The 20,183-nt window shown below is 40.4% G+C and overlaps 1 protein-coding gene across 4 annotated transcripts in view; it reads left to right on the forward strand.

Moving 5' to 3' along the window:
- SORCS2 (sortilin related VPS10 domain containing receptor 2) overlaps nucleotides 1-20,183 on the forward strand; it is a 1,257,082-nt gene that overhangs the window by 1,162,336 nt on the left and 74,563 nt on the right. For all 4 annotated transcript variants that reach the window (XM_043971225.1, XM_043971226.1, XM_043971227.1 and 1 more), the window contains exons 15-17: nucleotides 10,003-10,123; nucleotides 12,576-12,709; nucleotides 13,930-14,058. In XM_043971225.1, coding sequence (XP_043827160.1) covers nucleotides 10,003-10,123; nucleotides 12,576-12,709; nucleotides 13,930-14,058 — 384 coding nt within the window. The remainder of the gene's footprint in view (nucleotides 1-10,002; nucleotides 10,124-12,575; nucleotides 12,710-13,929; nucleotides 14,059-20,183) is intronic.

Here is a 20,183-nt window from a genome sequence, read left to right on the forward strand (position 1 = left end):
GGTAAGGGAAGAAAGAGGGAGGGCTTATTAAATATCGCTGTGTACATAGGCTAGCCACAAAATCATGTTGCCTAGGGTATATGCAAAGCATCATAGAGTCACTTAATCTGATCCTATATATCAATAATACAGTATCCAATATCAATATTAACAAGACTCTGTACTAGTCTGTACTAGCAATAGAAACACAGACCAATAGAATGAAGAAAAAACACGTGGAAAGCATCCTAAACATAGGATGTTAAAGCTTCAAGAGATCTTAGCATACTCTCAGTTGACTCTGAATGGGGTTCTACCTGGTTCCAGAGATGGCTTTAACTGCATCTCTAAGTTTCATAAAGAACATTTTATCTTAAAATACAATGATTGAATTTGCAGCCCAGTACCTGGTCTGCCTCATTTTCTTTAGGGTCTCATCAGTCCCCATCCTAGTTACCTAGTTTGTTTACCTAGTTGGCTTCAAGGCACTTTCCAAAGTACTTTCTAATAGCCAAGAAACCTACAGAGCCACTAGGTTTGGAAGGGCAGCAGATGCAGCTGCTATTCCCAAGGAGTACACCAGGCTCTCTCCTATGCTGCTTTTGCCTTTATCCTGAGATTTAAAATGGAATAGTCACATTTCCACAGCTGACATTAGGCAATTAATCCATATCATGTTATCTGTGTCAAGGCTTTGTGGTGCTTGTAGGACTGTGGAACACCATGACTTGGGTATTTAAGTGTTCCTGGGTCTTTCTATTCTTCCCTTCTGGGGAAAATTAGATAGGAATTACATTTTGATTTAATCTGGGCTGCACCAAGGAATATGGTGGGCTGCATGTGACCAGCTGGACATCTCCATTCCAAATCACCAAGCTAATCAGTCCTCTCTTAGAAATTTCCTGTGTATTAAAGAGCTTCCCTTTATCAAAATACAAAGACAAGTATTAGTGATGGGGCTGACAGCTGTCTTTAAGGATCTGAATGACTGACATGTGGAACAAGGATTAAATTTGTTCTGTTAGGCCCCAGAGGGCAAGACATCTAGCAATGGATAGAAGTTGCAACAGACAAAATTAAAGCTTTATGCAAATTAGAATTTCTTTAAAATTAGGTCTGTCTAAAGATAGAATTGAGCTACTTTTGGAACCAGTAGTTTCCTTCTCTATGGAGGTTTCAAGGCCAAGACTGGGTGATCATTTGTCAGTTACAATGCATCTCACTCTTGATGAGTAAAATGGCCTTCCTGAAAGGGAGTTCCAATTCAGATTCTATAATCCTTTGAAATAGAAGGAGTGTCAAATGTCAACAGATTCCTTATACAGAATATGCTTTCAGCTTTGGAGACATATAAAAACAATGCCCACCCTCCCCATAAGTGGTCCATTCTTCTTTAATCTTCTATGATATTTTATTTTGATATTCTCTAGGCCAGCTTCTAGCTTAGTGCAATTATCACACCCATGTACTCGAGTATAAACCCCTCGTGGACAGGAAAACTGGCTTTGTTCATCTTTGTAGCTCCAGGGCCTCAAAGCATGCATTGCACAAAGTTGACTCTTAACAAATGTTGGCGAGCTTGAAGACTTGCCATAAATAAGGCCTACCTTGGATAGCTCCTGGTTCAAAAAGACTTCATAGTTGTCTAAGCGGGAACAAACCTTTGAGAGCATCTAGTCTACTGCTCTCTTTATATAGGTGAGGAAATTGAAGGCCAGAAGGAAAAAAGGCATCTATGCTGCTTCTGCTTCCAAAATAATGGAGCCTGTACTGTACATATTTATCTTGGGGATAGAGGGCCAAGGTTCACATTCACTATGTTTTAGTAGCCATGTGGTCACAGCAAGTCCTATTACCTTGCTGAACACTAGTTTCCTGATAAGGGTAATAATAAATGCACTTTCAAGGGTTGTCATAAGGAAAACACTTTGTAAACTTAAAGTCAGATCTCTAGAGATATGAGCTGCTATTAATATTAAGACTTGCATTACCTTCCCACAGTACTGTCACAAGGAAATAGACTGTAAACTATAAAGCATTGACTCCCCTAGTTTCCCTTAAGTCTCAACTATAGGAAGCCATCCCCAACCCCTTACTTCCAGTGACTTCCCTCTCTTAATTATTTCATATATATGAATGGATATATACATATATATTGATAGATGAAATAATTATGTGTAAGTACATATACCTATACATACATATATATGAAAATTATATATACACACATATGAAATAACTAAGTATATATGTATACACACACATATACATATATGTTATATAATATATACCTATATATTATTTCCTTGCAGATAGTTTGTTTTTTAGATATTGGTTGCCACATTGTCCCCTCCATTAGACTATAAGATCTTTGAGGGCAGAGATTGTTTTTTGCCTCTTTTTGTTTCCCTGGTGCTTACCACAATGCCTGGGTCATAGTAGGTGCTGAATAAATGCTGATTGATTGATTGACTATAAACCTCTATGGGGTGTGTGTGTGTGTGTGTGTGTGTGTGTGTGTGTGAGTTGATTTTATTATGTAGACATTTACATATAACATAATTGATTTAATACATGTGTATGTTCATGTATGTATGTATAGGTGTTTATGGAAAGATGCTGAACTTTGGACTTCACCAGGATGAGGAAACTCTATGCACTGATAGAGATTAGCAACTAGTCTCCCCAACAGGTGTTATGATTTGCTATGATCAAAGAGCTGATATATATCAAAGAAAGTACATGAACCCTGGCCTTATTGATACCAAAACCTCTTGGTAAATAATAATGACGATGATGATGATGATGATAAATATTGTTAAAACAACAATAACTATCATTCATTCTTACTTCACCCATAAGGGAAAAAAGGGAGATCTCTCACTTACCACCCTCCTTCCTTCTGGAAATCTAGAGTATCATATTGAAAGTTCTGCTCCTAGCTGGCAACTTGTTAACAAAAAGCATGCAGCAGAATAAGCGGCTTTGGTGGGCAGTCAGATTTATCACCAGGACGACATACAGAAAGCTTTTGCTTATTAAATTTAAATGAATAAACAGGCTTCCTTTTGGCATTTTCTCTTGCTTCCCACCCCCTTCCCATGGAATTCAGAATTAAGTAGATGACAAATGTTTCCAGTGGCATTAGCTGAGTTTTTGTATTCATTGAAAGCCAGGACTTCCTGGGCACATTGTGAGGATTAATTAGATAGACCAAAATAGCATTTTCTTTTACATCCATTGAGCCTTTCAGACTCTAAATAAATGTAAGGTATTAGCCCGATTATTATTTTCCCATAATAATGAAGTATGCAGCCATCTTCCTAACTGCTTTCTAATGTCATCTCACGGGGATGTGGATGAAGTACCATCGTCTCTATAAATGTCGAACTACTTGGTATTTCCAATGGCACCATCATATCTTAAAACTTATTGTCCCAGAGGCCATTCTGGATCATGACAAGTTGCCAATTACAACAGAGACCAATGAAGGTGCTAAAAAGCAAGATTCCAGCTGCTTCATTACAAGTCCCAGTGGATGCCATGGTGTACTTAGTGGAAGGAATTTTGTCTTATGGGGCTTGTGAGTATTCTAGGTATTTGTAATGCATCCCATTGTGAGATGTGCCCCATAGGTAGTTATTTTTAGAACCTAAATAGTATGTGGAGAAATATCACATTATTCTTTCAATCAACAGACACTTATTAAGCGCATTTTCTTTGCAGAGAATTGCACTGAGCATTGCAGGAGGTGAAAAGTTTAGATGAGACTTAGCCTTTGCTTTCTTTCATGGAGATTACAATCTAGTAGGGGAACAGAGAGACATCTAGAATAAACATTGCACAATTTGTGCATTTTAGAGGAGCCAAAAAAGTTCTGTGTTAGGACAGAGGGGGGAAGGTCCTTAGGTGGCAAATCAGGCACCTTCACCAGGGTAGGATGATTGGAGCCTTACACCAGAGTGCTGAGTTTGCAGGGTACAGACCATTGGCAGCCCTTACAATCCTTTAACAGGTTGAGGTGAGCTGCTGGCTCCCAACCTCCACACCATCAGCAATGATGATGTCATTATCCCAATGTTTCTGCCTCCCTCCCACAAGGAAATAGTACCATTGATTTGCGGTCCTTGCCTCTCCTACAAAAATCTTTAATCATACCTCTGAAGTTAGGAAAGACTTTATGAAGGAAGTGAAAGTTGAGAAAGGCTTGAAAGATATATAAGACCACAGCAGGTAAATTGGGGAAGGTGGGGAGGGGAGGGCATTCCAGAAGTAGTGATTAGTGTAAGGGGGAGGGGGCAGAGACAGGGGGAAGCAGATAAAATATGGTTAGAATGTAAAGTGTCTGAAGAGAAATACATAGAAGTCAAGTTGTTCAACTTGAAAAGAGTTTTCCAGACATATTATTTGTAGTTATTGGCAATAATTTTGTTTCCTATCAGGATGCAGATCAGAGAGACACCTGGCATAGTGGGTAGAGGCCAGCCTCAGATCAGCTAGACTTGAGTTCAGGTCCCTCTTCTGCTATGTGTAGGGTGTAGGGTGCAGGACCTTGAAGAAATGACTGCTTCTTGGGGGCATTGACAACATTGTCTCTAAGTGACAAGGCTTCTGCTCACCTGAGATACTAAGAAAGTGACATGGGTACAGGGGATAGAATACTGCATTTGGAGTTGGAAAGACCTGAGTTTTAAACCTGCCTCAAACACTAGTTGTGTGACCCTGGGCAAATTATTCAACCTCTTTGTGCCTAAGTTTCCTCATTTGTAAAATGATGAGCAATAATAGCACCTGTTTCCCAGGGTTGTTGTAAGGATGAATGAGATAATATTTGCAAAGTATTTTGCAAATATTAAAGATAGCATATAAATGCTAGCTATTTATTATTGTTGTTGTTGTTGTTGTTGCTGTTATTATTATTGTTATTATGCATTGGAAGTTCCAATTTCAAAGGAAATCACCGACCAGGTCCCATCCCACATTTATCAGAAAGCAAACAGTTGTTACACCTCAGCCAACTTGTCAAAAGTCATTCAGGACATGGAGTATGCTGACCTTGCACTAAAAGCAGGTCTGAGGTGAGGAGGAATGAATGCCCCAGTAAGGCCCCAGCTGAGGCATGTGAGGGTATTAGACTCGGTACTGTCTAAGGTCCCTTCTGGTTCTGAGCCACAATCCTCACTCCGAAGGTCAGGCAGGCCTTCTCCTGCACTTGACTTTGTAATAAAATGTCTTGACATTGTCCCTTCTGGCAGTTCCTTACATCAGCTAATAGGTGCAAATTAGCATCGGTCTGAGTTCAACAATGAGCATGGGGTAGCTGGAGATCAGATAATTTCCACATTTTAGCCAGTATTTCATAGCCATTCATTATAGGATAGATAATAATAACACACTGGCTTGCTTCCTCCTTCCCTCCTAAGGTAACATAAAATGAATGATTTCAAATTGTTCACCTCAGCCTCTCTTTTCTTTTTCTTGTAATTAGGAACAAGTTGGGGGGGCGGGGAAACTGTTCATGGTCATGTTGTCTTCTCATTGAAATTCAGTTTAATCCACCAGATATATTAGGCACCTTCATCCTCCCCCACCCCCACCACCCCCTCCTTGCCCAGAGGAGATAGAAAGTTGTGTCACCCCTCCCAATAAAGGACTTTGTTATACAACTTCACAGAGGAAACATCTAGTCAATCCTCCCTCCCAATTCAATAATCTCTTCCCTTCCCTTCTCAGGTCTTTGCTTGGACATCACCAGCAGTAGAACTGTGTATGATTTCCCATCATTCTGTTGTTAATTCTGTTTTGCTTATTTGAAGTTCTAGTCTTTACTAAGCTGATATTTCAGGCAATTATAGGACCTCCTTGCACAAAGGATGTTGTTATTGGTTGTCCTTTGTTCTCAAAGAGGACCATGGCATTAGGGTGATGTCATGATTTGCAATGAATTAGATTTAAGTGAGGGAGGGCCGTTCAAGGTCACCAGCCTCACTCTCTCCTCCAAGTCTAGTGGCAAGACATATATCAGGATGACTGGAGATAGCTCTGGATGTTTAAGGCAACTGGGGTTAAGTGACTTGCCTAGGGTCACATAGCTGTTAAGTGTCTGAGATAAGATTTGAACTCAGGGCCCCCCCCCAACTTAAGGGCCAGTGATCTGTGCAACCTAGATGCCCCCATAAAGTATGTAATTAATAAATATTGGTTTTATTTGGATTATGCAGGCTAAATATCCCTCATCCCCTTAATAATGCCTGATCTGATATGGATTATTTTTGATATCTCACATTTCTATAGTATTTTGTGGGTTGAGAAATTGTTTTTCTTACAGCATCCCTTTAAGGCAGGCAATGTAAGTAAGTATTAATTGCTCCCATTTTACATATTACAAAACCAAGGCTCAGAAAGGTAGATATGCCAGTAAAGCAAAGCAGGAAGTGTTTTATTTGACACATTTTAACTTTGAAGTAGATTCTTTGAAGCTTAACTGGAGATATCCAAGGACACGAGGAAGTGGGATAATGGGACCAAGGGCCCAGCCAGCACAGGAGGCAAAGGGTCAGTCTTAATCACTAGGGAGACTACAGTACAACCAGAAATTAGAAGAGCTCTTGAGTGGCAGGACAGGAGACGTCACCGATGTCTAGGTGAAAGGCTGCCCTAAGGCTCGACACAAAGCTTCACTAAGTAGGGATGAGGTCTCTAACAAGAACATGTGACTGCTTTCCCACCTCTCGTGTGAAAGGTGGCAGGGAAGATGGATGGTGGGAGCATGTAAGATTAATGGTGGAATCGAAACCAGGGAGGGAGGGGATAGCAAGCAAGAAAAAGGGAGGTGCCTGGAGTCAAAAGAGTCTGGCATGTAAAAATAAGTACCCTCCCCCCCACAATGTAGTGTTCCCCCCAAACAAATTACAATCATATGGCTTTTAGGTGTCATATTCAGAATTTGGTCAAAGCTCGTTTTTTGTTTTGTTTTGTTTTGGGGCAAGGCAATGAGGGTTAAATGACTTGCCCAGAGTCACATAGCTAGTAAGTGTCAAGTGTTTGAGGTCAGATTTGAACTCAGGTCCTCCTGAATCCAGGGCCAGTGCTTTATCCACTGCACCACCTAGCTGTCCAGTCACAGATCTTCTTACTGCAAGTCCAAATCCTTTTCTACTATGTGATTCTTCCCTCTACCACGAGGATCCATCCTGGTGGCCTCTTGTGGACAAACTCCAGCTTGTCTTGTCAGTGAGTTAAGTGGTCTTAACCAGCTCAGAATATAATATTGTGGATGGGGTCTGACCTGAGCAGAAGACAGTAGGACTGTCCACTTGTTTTGTCACTTCCATTAGTTTGGCTTAAGGTGTTGAAGCTGGTATGTTTAGGTCTTCTCCAGGAATTGGCCTTTGGAGACGTGTCAGGAGCCACAAAAGAGAGCTGGTTGGGGCAGCCAGGTGGCGCAGTGGATAGAGCACCAGCCCTGGAGTCAGGAGTACCTGAGTTCAAATCCGGCCTCAGACACTTAATACTTACTAGCTGTGTGACCCTGGGCAAGTCACTTAACTCCAATTGCCTCACTAAAAACAAAAAACAAAAAAACAAAAGAGCTGGTCTGTTCATTTCTAGATATGTCTCTTTTTGGAGAATTCACCCTACCTGTCCGATCTTATGTGTCATCATTCCCTATCATGAAGTCTCAATTCTATTCAGCCCTCAGAGCTATCTTACATGGTAGTTTATTCTTATCTTTATTCCTTTGTTTATTATGTGCCCAATGCCTGGGCTAAACTTCCCACTCTTTCTACAAATCCTTCAAGGCCTAACTCAAGCCTTACCTCTGTTATGAAACATTCTTAGACGATTCCCTCTCTCTGAAATCCTATATATTTACACATTCATTATATATTTACAGTGTTGCATGTATATGTATGCCACACAAATATAGATAATATATATAACATAATATACATAATGTATATAACACATATAAACATAATATGGATACATCATATATTTGTGTAGTGTTATGTTTATATATGTATTTGTATATGTGTGTATGTATACACACACACACACACACTTGTGTGTATATACATAAACATCCATGTGTATACCTACATATACAGGCTACAGTCTACAGCACTAGAGGGAATACTCATATCAATGACATTACACAGCCATCAAAGTTTACATAAATGTATATGTGTATAATATAAATACTTTCATTGATTGGTTGGATCATTCTCTGTATTACTATAATCAGAAAGTAGAACTGTTTCTGTGGAACAAAAAGCAATAGCTCTTGCCCATAACCCTAAAGAGGTAACTAGACTCTTTCCCTTTCTGAGACCCATAGTCAACTTTTAAAAGTAGGACTGGCCCTGGCTTCTGGGCTGGTGTTTTCAAGCTAGCTATATGTGCTGTTGAGGAATCTTCTTCACTGAATGGCTTTCCCAGTGTGTCCATATTTATGCTGTTCATTCAATCATTTCAGTCATGTTGAACTCTTCTTGACCCTATTTGGGGTTTTCTTGGCAAAGATACTGGAGTGGTTTGCCATTTTCTTCTCCAGTTGATTTTGCAGATGACAAAACTGAGGGAAACAGGGTTAAGTGATTTGCCTGGGGTCACACAGCTAGTAAGTGTCTGAGACAAGATTTGAACTCATGAAGATGAGTCTTCCTGATTCTGAACCCAAGTGCTCTAACCAGTGAACCACCTAGCTGCCCTATATTTATTCTACCCTGATATGAATGACCTATATTTCAAACTGCTACATAGAGTTCTTAAGGCACAGTATGCCCTAAAGAGCTGGGTCATGGTGACTGTATTCTATGGGCAGGAATCACTGGGTCCTTGACCGAGGCCTCCCTTTCTGATAGAGCACACTGGGCTTGTAATCTGGAAAATTTAAGTTCAAATATGACAAGACACTAGCTGTATGACCTTAGGCAAGTCACTTAACTACTATCTGCCTCAGTTTCCTCAACTGCAAAATGAAGATAATAAAAAGTACCTATCTCTCAAGGTTGTCGTGAAGATCTAAAATACAGTGTACACTATGCTTGGAACATAGTATACATTTAGTAAATGATTGCTTTCTTTCCCTCCCTCTTTCCCAGTGTATTTATGAGATTGTGAGATCATAACTCTATACCTAGAAGGAACCTCAAAGTCTATCTACTTTAATCTCTTCTTTCATAGTTAAGGAAACATATACCAAAGGAGGTTGTGACTTGCCCAAAGTCATATAGTTAATAAATGTCAGAGGCAAAATTTGAACCCAAATTCTCTGTGTCCGTAGTCAGTGTTCTTTTAAACTTTACATTGCCCTCTCTGGATTCCAACACTTCTCATCAATTTCATCTCTAACTATCCACTCCATTAGACTTTTGTTTTCTATCCTACTACATACATACACTGTGCCTCCCCAAATAGATTTTTAAGCTCCTTGAGGTCAGAGATCATTACTTATTATAAAATCATAGAGTTTCAGAGTTGAAAGACACCTGAGTCAGTCATCAAGTCCATAAATCCTGTTCAGAATATTTCCCAAAATTAACCCATCAACTCGGTAGGCAGTCCATTTTATTATTGGAGAAAATTGATTATTAATAAATTACTTTTATGTATTGAATTGAAATCTGCCTCCTTGTAATGTCTACCTAAAAGTAGTGAGAAGACTGGTGTGTCAAATTCCTACTCATTCCCCAAGGTCCAGTTAACCCTAATATCACTAGCTGTAAATTATATACCCTTCTTTAGAATTAATGTACATCTCTGTACTTTACTCATTGCATTTTCATGTTCCAAATTGTATTGTGATCCATTTATCTTATCTTCCCCACCCCCAGTCCTCCAAACTGTAAACCCTGTGAGGGCAAGCATAGAGTCTTTCTTTTTTTTTTTTTTTTTTTTAATATCTCCCCCAGAAATGAATACAAAGCCCTCCACACAATGGACACTCAACAGATACTGGGTGGGGAGGAAATGAATATTTCTGGAATTCATCATATGTACTCTTCTCTCCTTTACCAGGGTCTTTGGTCACATAAGTTTTCGTTCAGATTGGGAGTTGGTGAAGGTGGACTTCAGACCCTCTTTTCCCAGGCAATGCACTGAAGATGATTATGACTCCTGGAATCTCACCAATTTACAGGTATCTTGACAGAACTGAAAAGGAGAGAGCAGAGTTACTGTGCACAGACAATACTGAAGCTGACTATTTCTCAGTTGTCCATAATAGACCAACACTGGAATAAGACATTATATTTGGTTCCTCCACGAACTCTGATTCTGATGCCTCATGATGGTCTGGATATAACCTGGGGTCACCTGTGCTATGCCATATCAGAGTGTAAGCTCTGACAAGTTGTACTAGGCCGGTAACGCTTCAGTTCCATCAGTCTCTGCAACAGGCCAATAGGTCTAATCCAACAAGGACCAAAAAACCTTCTCAACAGTAGGCTGGCTACGTGGTGATAAATTCTTTGGTCATGGCAACCCCTTACAACAAAGAAAATGTGAAAACAGTCCTCAGTCCTGTACATCCCCCTACCAGTTCTGCAGTGACAGTAGCACTATGGTAAAAGGGGGACAGAGGAGACCAAAAATCATGTCATTTTATGCCTGTCTCTAAACATTAACTTTGCTACCAATACCACAAATATAAGATCCTTTTCTATTTACTAATGATCATTGGTGAGCAAGCATGTTACTAATGGAACTGAATTGTCTCCATTCTGAAATTCTCAAAGTAAATATAATTGAGGAGATAAAAGGAATTTACAGTGAAATGAAAGCATGGGTCACAGGTTCTCTTTATTTGGCAAACCAAATAAAGGAATTGGAGGATCATGTTTTTTGTGTGTCTCCAAAGGCAACAAGAAACATGAATTCCTGAGACATTTGGGTCATCTCCTATTGCAGTATTCATGCTAAGCATTTGTAAAAAGAAACCCAAGAAAATAATTATAGCCTGTGTAACATATGTTGTAGAGAATAAGTGCAAAGGTGAGTGGTTCTTAAGCTGGGGTAGAGTTCAAGGGGTCCATTGGATAGGAAATATATAGATATGGAAATAAATATAGATATATCCCATCAGAAAGACTCATCTTTCTGAATTCAAATCCAGCCTCAGACACTTACTAACTTTGTGACCCTGGGCAAGTCACAATCCTATTTGCCTCAGTTGCCTCATCTGTAAAATGAGCTGGATGAGGAAATGGCAAACCACTCCAGTATTTTTGCAAAGAAAACCCCAAATGGGGTCATGAATAGTTGGTTATGACTTTTAACAATTCAATAACAACACGACAAATGTATTTCCTATATACCACATATAAGTGATGTTATACATATATATGTAAGATATATGGGCATATATGCATATGCATTTTTATTTTTACCAACCTTTGCTTTCCTTTGTTATCCTATGTGATTTATTTTGATGCATTTAAAAACTTTATTCTGGGGGCAGCTACTTGGTGCAGTGGATAAATCACCAGCCCTGGATTTAGGAGGACCTGAGTTCAAATCCAGCCTCAGACACTTGACATTACTAGCTGTATCACCCTGGGCAAGTCACTTAACTCTCATTGCCCTGCAAAAAGGAATTATTCTGAGAAGGCACCCATACATTTCACCAGACTGCCAAAGGGGATCCATGACACATACATAAAAATTAAGAACCCCTACAGTAGAGAAACGCTAGGAAGAATTTAATAAGATGCTCTGCATTATAACAAGGTATATTTTGATGATCTTTGACTTCAATGCAAAGATTGATGTAAGGTTAAGAAGGCAAAAATGTTGTAAAATATGATTCTGAAACAAGAAATGAGAAAAGCCCAAAGTTTGCAGGTCCACAGAGTTCTCAAGACTTTATGTCATGGTTACACTTTTTTTTTTTTTTTAGTGAGGCAATTGGGGTTAAGTGACTTGCCCAGGGTCACACAGCTAGTAAGTGTTAAGTGTCTGAGGCCGGACCCGAACCCAGGTATTCCTGACTCCAGGGCCGGTGCTCCATCCACTGCGCCACCCAGCTGCCCCTTGGTTACTTTTCCAAGAAGGTGATGGACATGTCATACACACACAAAATGAAATGTATATATTTTAAGCACTGGCTCTATACTTAGTGAGGGGCCCTAAGAGGTATAAAACTTAAAATAGGAAGAAATCTAATTGTATCTGGGGATACTTAGAGCTTCTCAGATTGAAGTATGTCAAGGCCAAGCTAGACATTATTTAAATAGGAGAGTGGGCCATTTGGATTATGCCCAAATCTAATGGACTTGTCCAGAGTAATGTGATAGAAAGAGTGTTGGATGGAGAGTCAGCTGACATGGCTACAAATCCTTTCTCTGTCCCTTAACTAGTGGTAGGACTTTGAGCAAGTCTATTCCTCTTGCTGGTTTGAGTTTCTCACCTGCAAAATGAGAAACTTGGACCAGATGGTCTGTGTTGATGTCAAAGTGCCTGTGGTCAGTCATCTGATGCAGCTCCTCAAAGGACCTTTTGATCCATTATTGACCCCCCAAAAAATGTCTCCCTCTTCTCAACTAGAATGTTTACTCTCATGTGCTGTAGCCTGACATCTTTGTTGATAACAGGGCAATCGTTGTATCATGGGCCAACAGAGGAGTTTCCGGAAAAGAAAGACCACATCATGGTGTATCAAGGGGCAGAGCTTCACGTCAGTGCTCACATCCAGTGTGTGCAAGTGTTCAAGCTCAGATTTCTTCTGGTAAGTCCAAGGAAAGCCTCCTGTCTTCAATGAGTCTTGGTGGTCCCCGGGGTATGAAGAGGTGAATGGGGTTGTTTTGTGTGGAGGCACAGACTTAAAATACATTCAATCAATCACACATTCAGGATACACTTATGAAGTACCTACTGTGATATACACTACTGTGTATATCACTCCATGCTCCACACTAGGGGAGATAGAAGGTTTTGATAAGACAGTATCTATCTTCATGAAGTTTATAATCCATTGGGGTGGGGTTGGGAGTGGGGGGCATAAGAAACAAGCATGTTTAACTATAATACATAAAATGTACAGAATATAGGTACTTGGCTCTTTTCATACTTAGGAAATGGATATCAGATTTCCACAGGGAAAGGGAAAGAAGGAGGGAGGAAAAGAGAAAAACTGAAGCAGTGAAAGACAGAGAGGAAAGAGAAGGGTGCAAAAAAGGTGGAGAAGAGAGATGAAAAAAAGGGAAAGGAGGGTGGGGGAGAGAGACAGATACAAAGGAGAGACAAAAAGAAGAAAGACAAAGGCAAAGAAGAGGAAAGAAAGGAAAGAGAGAAAAGGGAAGAAGAGACAGAGGAAAGAGGAGAGACAGAGAGGTGGGGGGAGAGAGGAAGAGAGAGAATGAATGAATAAATGAATGAATGAATAAGGGAAGGTAGATGGAGGGGAAAAGACAGAGAAACAAAGACAGAAACTCAGGGTTGGTTGGGAGGGGGCAGCTGCAAGCAGCACAATTCACTGGTTAGAGCCAGGGAGATCTGGGTTCATGTTCCACTTTTGACCTATACTGATTTTTGTGACTCTAGGCAAGTAACTGATCTCCTCAGTGCTCTACAAATATCAGAAAGAGAGTCTTTGCTCCCCATGACCTCCAGGGCCATTCCATGATCCTTCCTGTAGCCACAGTCCTTGTGAGAAGGAAAGAATACTCTAATTAGAGTCTAAGTACCCAAGGTCAAGTTGTGACCCCATTACTTACCAACTATAGAGCCATACAGAAAGCTATTTCCCCTTATTACACATTAGTTTCCTCATCCAAAAAATGTGGAGTTTAAACCAAATGACCTTGAAAGTCCTCAAAATTCAGTAATAATTTCTAAGTGGATTTTCTCAATTCCCACCCCCTCCCCAGACTGTGGTAGGTGGGGAAGCTGCACTGCAAAGAGTGTAGTGATGACTGATCATCTCTCCTCTCTCTCTTCTTCTCTCAGTGATTATGGGTTTGAACGATCAGCACCTTCAAAATCAGAAGCCAAAAAGTGTTTTGCAAACTTCTGGTTTAATCCTGACTCTCCTCCAGAAGACTGTGTGTTGGGACAGGCATACACTAGCAGCCCAGGGTAAGTGGGGGTCCTGTGCCTTTTTTGCCTCATACTCCACAGGCAGAACAATCCAGGATGGCCAGTACTTTTTCATGCTACTATTGTTAGACAGAGTGGGCTAGTGGAAAGAATCTTGAACTTGCCATCAAAACTTGAGTTTGAGCCCTGCCCTGGACATTTATTCACTTTCAGCTCCTCTAGTTAAGCCTCAGTTTTTTCATTTGTGAAATGGGAATAAAATCCCTGCTTTGCCTCCTTCAAGGGACTATTATGTGATTTATGAAGAGTATTTTGTAACTATGAAGTGCTGAAGAAGTATGAGATCTGCTTCTTGAGAAATGTTGGCGTAGTGTAGTAGAAAGAACGCTAGTCAGGAAACGTAGATGTCAATCTTTATTTTTTTCTACCCATTTCCCACCCACTTCCTCCCCATATTACACTGAAAAGTGTATTTCTGTTTTCTGGGATCCAGTTTCTCATCTGTAAAATGAGATCATAAGACTAGAGAAACTCTGCAGTGCCCTGTAGTTTGAAACCTTATCATCTTTCCTGGGTACTCTTCTTGGGCTCCAAAGTTGAAGGGTGAATATTCTTGGCTCTTGGAAGGTAGCACCTCTTATCTATATCTGGCCTACAGAGCACTGGGGAGAATCTCAGAGTGTCCTGGTTGAAAAGGACATCAAAGGCTGGAGCAGCAGACTTAGAGCTGGAAGCAGCCCTAGAGGCCATTAATCCAATCCCCTCATTTCACAGATAATGAAACCAAAAGACAAGTGACTTGGCTAAAGCTACACAGCTAGCAAGTGTCTGAGATAGGATTCTAATTCAGATCTTTCTGCCTAAACCAATTCTGTCTCCATTGGATTACCAGCTGCCTAGTCCAATTCATTAAGAATTTATTAAGTACCTTCTGTGTGCTACCTAGGTGGTACAATGGATAGAATGTTGGGTCTGGAGTGAGCAAGACTCATTTTCATGAGTTCAAATCTGATCTCAGACACTTCTATTAGCTGAATGACCCTAAGCAAGTCACTTAACCATGTTGGCCTTAGTTTTCTCATCTGTAAAATGAGCTGGAAAAGTAAATAGCAAATCACTCCAGCATCTTGGCCAAGAAAACCCCAAATGGGGTCATGAAGAGTTGAACATGACTTAAAAATGACTAAACAATACCAAATGTACTAGCCGTTGTCCTTGTTGTCATTCTCAGAGGACCATGACCTCAGGGAGGTGATGTCATGACTTTCAGTGAATTGGATTTAAGTGAGGCAGAGCTATGTAAAGTCACCAGCCTCACTCTCTCCTCTGGAGCCAGCTGGGTCCAGTGGAAAGATATAGATCAGGATGACTAGTGATGGCCCTAGATGTAGCTACAAAGGCAAAGAAGAGAACAGATCCTGGCATCCAAGAGCTTACATTCCACTAAGGGAGATGTGTCATCAGACCTTTTTTTGAAGCTGACCTGTGATTTCATTGACATAGGGAATTCCCAGTGAAGACATACCCTCTATTATTTTTTGTCCCCTCCCCCACTCTGCCCTTCCTTCTTTGCCCCTCTCTCTTTATCCCTTTCCCCTCCTATTTTCCTGCAGGGTTAGAGAGATTACTCCACCCAATTGAGTGTGTACATTATTCCCTCCTTGAGCCAATTCGAATGAGATTGAGGTCTTTGAGCCAATTTTGATGAGTGTTAGGCTCATTTATTGCCCAGATTAAATATGTTACTCCACCCAGTTGGGTGTGTCTATTAGTCCCTCCTTGAGGCAGCACTGATGAGTTTAAGATCTTTGAGCCTTTTCTGATGAGTGTAAAATTCATTTACTGCCCTGCTCCTCTCCCATCTCTTCCCCCACTCCATAAGCTTTTTCCTGTTACTTTCATGTAGGATTTCGCTTCTGCCCTTCCCCCTTCCCCAATGGATTCCCTTCACCTCTCAATTTAACCCTAAAGATATCATCTATCTAAGTGACACAGTGGACAAATCGTCACCCCTGGACCCAGGGGGATCCCAGTCAAAACCTGGCCTCAGATACAAGACAGTGGCCCACTGTATGACCCCAGGTATGTCCCCCAGCTCCAATTTTTTTTTTCATGGTTCTCTAGGGTCTTGTATTGAAAGTCAAATTTGCCATTCAGTTCAGGTCTTTTCATCACAAATATCTGAAAGTCTTCTTTTCATTAAAGTCCCATTTTTTCCGCTGAAAGATAATACTGAATTTTGCTGGGTAGGTGATTCTTGGTTGTAATCCCATTTCCTTTGCCCTTTGGAATATCATATTCCATGCCCTCCAGTCCTTTAATGTAGAAGCTGCTAGATCTTGTGATATCCTAACTGGGGCTCCACAGTACTTGAATTCTTTCTTTTTGGCAGCTTGCAATATTTCCTCCTTGACCTGAGAGCTCTGGAATTTGGCTATAATATTCCTAGGAGTTTTCTTTTTGGGATCTCTTTCTGGAGGTGATCGGTGGATTCTTTCAACTTCTATTTTAGCTTCTTCTTCTAGAATTTCAGGGAAATTTTCCCTGAGAATATCTTGGAAGATGGTGTCTAAGATCTTTCCTTGATCATGGTTTTCAGGTAGACCAATAATTTTCAAATGATCTCTCCTGGACCTATTTTCCAGGTCGGCAGTTTTTCCCAGAAGATATTTCACATTGCCCTCTATTTTTTTATTCATTTGGATTTGCTTTATTGTGCCTTGGTTTCTCATAAAGTCACTGGCTTCCATTTGTTCAATCCTAATTCTTAGGCAATTATTTTCATCAGAGAGCTTTTGTACCTCCTTTTCCATTTGACTTTTCAAGCTGTTGACTTTTTTCTCATGTCTTTCCTGCATCACCCTCATTTCTCTTTCCATTTTTTCCTCTACCTCTCTAACTTTATCTTCAAAGTCCTTTCTGAGCACCTCTATGGCCTGAGACCAATTTGTATTTTTCTTGGAAGCTTTAGATATAGGGGCCCTGATGTTGACATCTTCCTCTGAGGGTGCCCCTTGATCTTCCTTGTTACTGAAGAAACTGTCTATGGTCCTCACCTTTCTCTGTCGGCTCATCTCGCCTTTCTTTTACTAGACTGTTAGTGCCCCACTTTAAGAAGCTATTTCCAGGCTGCAGTGTCCCAAACTTAAGAAGTCCCAGGTGGTATGATTTAAGGAGAATCAGGTTCTTCCCTTGCCCGGCCTGTTTCCTGGTCCTAGATGACCCCAGACCAACTTGCCAATCAACCAGCTTTGTGTGTCGTAGTTGTTAGCTCCTACGAGCCTGTGCCCCTCCCCTACCTGGGCCACTTCTACTCGAGCCTACCACCTGGTTCTCAGTAGGGGTGTAAAATCCAAGTTCTGCCTTAGCACCAGCATAGACCCCTGTAGTCTCTCCCCAGCCCACTCATCAGACTGTGAGTTTAGTTCCAGATGACACTGGTGCTTCAGCTGATTCAGAGGCTCTGGGAGTCTCCTTCTCTGGTGAGGACTTCCTGAGACTGGATCTGTGTCAGGGTGACTGTGGAGTTGGGCCCGACTCCTATATCAGCACATTCTTCTGTGAGTTTTGCTGCTCCAGGCATTTTCCTATGGCCTTATTTGGATGTTTTTTTGGAGCACTCGTGTCATGAGTTCGGGAGCTCACTCAAGACATACCCTCTATCCACTAATGTGAATTAGAAACAATTCTGCAATATATGGTCTTGGAGAGTTGATTGGGTTATTCAGAGTTTAAGTGATTTGTCCAAGATTATACTGCCAGTATGTGCCTGAGGCAAAATTTGAACTCAGATCTTCCTCATTCTAGTTGGGGGGTCTATCATTATATCAAATAAATATCTATGTCCTTCTTCCTTTGTCACCACCTCCTATTTTACCATTCAAGGACATGGAGTTCTTCTGAAGGTATAATGAGGAGGGAGTGGGGAGGAGAGGAAGAAAGAAGAATCCAAATTGGCTTTGAAGTTCCACATTCCCTCTCTCTCAGAAGTTCCTTTGGGTACAAGGACGTCCTCCCTTATTTCCTGCCTAACTCTACAAGTGCAGCCATTGTCTGGGGCCCTCACTCAAGGAGCTGACTCAGTGTAAGAGTTTCCTTTGGTCTTGACCAGTTTTCTCCTTGGCTGCCTGACTTCTGTGTAATGTGAAAAACTTGAAGGCATTCTTTTGCTGCTGCTTGTGCAGCTATTAAGAGCACAACTTCTGCCTTTCTCTCCAGACTTGACCCCTTTTAAAAGAATCTTAATCTCATAGAAACCTTATCTTGGAAAGCAAGTGTCTTCAAGGGCCAATGAAAACCTTTTGACTCCTCCATGGTGATGTCTCTTTCCTCATTACTTGTTATCTGGCCCCATACCTAACCCTGCAAACTCACCCTCATACTACCTGTTTCAGTTAGAATCAGGGACAATGGTTCAAGTCCTGGTCTTGCCACAATGTGATGCTGGAAAAATCAGATTGATTGATATCTAGATACCTAGTTAGATAGGTAAATAAACAGATAGGCAGGTAAACAGATAGATGATTTGTTGTTCAGTTGTGTCAAACTCTTTGTGACCCCATTTGGGGTTTTCTTGGCAAAGACACTGGAGTGATTTGCCATTTGCTTCTCCAGCTCATTTTACATATGAGGAACTGTAGCAGAGTTAAGTGACTTGTCCAGGGTCACATATCTAATAAGTATCTGAGGCCAGATTTGAACTCATAGAGATGTCTCCTTGACTCTACGTCCAGCACTCAATCTAATGTGCTAACTAGCTGGAATAGATAGCTAGAGTGAACAAGTATTTACATACTGTTTAGCATTGGCAGCTAGGTGGCCCAGTGGGCATAAAGTGCTGGGCTTGATGTTTGGAAGACCTGAGTTGATTCTTGATTATAATCCTAGCTCATTTGCCCTCCAGAATATCATATTCAGAACCTCCAATCTTTTAATGTAAAAACTGCTCAATCTTGTGTTATCCTGACTGTGGCTCCATGATATTTGTATTGTTTCTCTTGACTGTTTGCAATATTTTCTCCTTGATTGGGAAACTCTAGAATTTGGCTATAATACACCTGGGAGTTTTCATTTTGTGTTCTCTTTCAGAAGATGATTCAGGGTTTCTTTCCATTTCTATTTTGCCCTCATATTTGAAGATGCCAGTGCAGTTTTTCTTGATAATTTTTTAACATATGATGTCTAGGTTCTCTCTTTTTTATTTGATCATGACGTTTAGGTCAGTTGTTTTTCCAATGAGATATTTAATATTTTCTTCTATTTTTCATTCTTTTGATTTTGTTTTATTGTTTCTTAATGTCTCATTGTATTATTAGCTTCCACCTGCCCAATTCTAATTTTTAAGGAGGTATTTTCTTCAGTGAGTCTTTGTACTTCTTTTTCCATTTGAGCAATTCTACTTTTTAAGAAATTCTTTTCTTCAGTGAATGTTTGTACATCTTTCTTCATTTGGCCAATTCTGCTTCTTAAGGAGTTCTCCTCCTCAATGTATTTTGTGCCTCTTTTATCATTTGGCTTATACTATTTTTAAGTTCTTATTTTCTTCCGCGTTTTTATGTCAATATGTTGATTTGTTTTTCATGATAATCCTCCATCACTCATTTATTTTTCCAATTTTTTCCTCTACCTCTCTGATTTCTAAAATCCTTTTTGAGCTCTTACAGGAATTATTTTTGGACCTGAGACCAATTCACAATTTTCTTTGAGACTTTAAAAGTAGCTATTTGACATTGTTGTCAATGATCTTCCTGACTCCTAAGTCTAGTGCCCTATTCCCTATTCAATATGGTCTTTCATTTAAAGGGTAATATGCCTCTTAAAAGTCAACAGCATCATCAGCTGTAGGTTTCTGGATTTAGGTCTGAAAGGAATCCTATAGGTCATGTAGTCCAACCTCTCATTTTAGAGATGAAGAGAAGAAACTGAAGCCCAGAGAAACTGAGTTTTCCAGTTCATACAGAAGATAAGTGGCAAAACAGGAATTTGAGCTCAAGTCCTGGGATGCTAAATTCAATTGCCAAGTTCAGCATTCCTTCTATTGTGCTCTATTACTTTGATTTATTCAGTCAGCCATTCAACTTTCATGAATACTTCCTATATTCAGAACCCTGTTTTAGGTCCTAGGAGAGTTTCAGAGGAGAATGAGATCCTGACCTCAAGGGCTA

This window comes from Dromiciops gliroides, chromosome 6, assembly GCF_019393635.1.
Source record: "Dromiciops gliroides isolate mDroGli1 chromosome 6, mDroGli1.pri, whole genome shotgun sequence".
Taxonomy (NCBI): domain Eukaryota; kingdom Metazoa; phylum Chordata; class Mammalia; order Microbiotheria; family Microbiotheriidae; genus Dromiciops; species Dromiciops gliroides.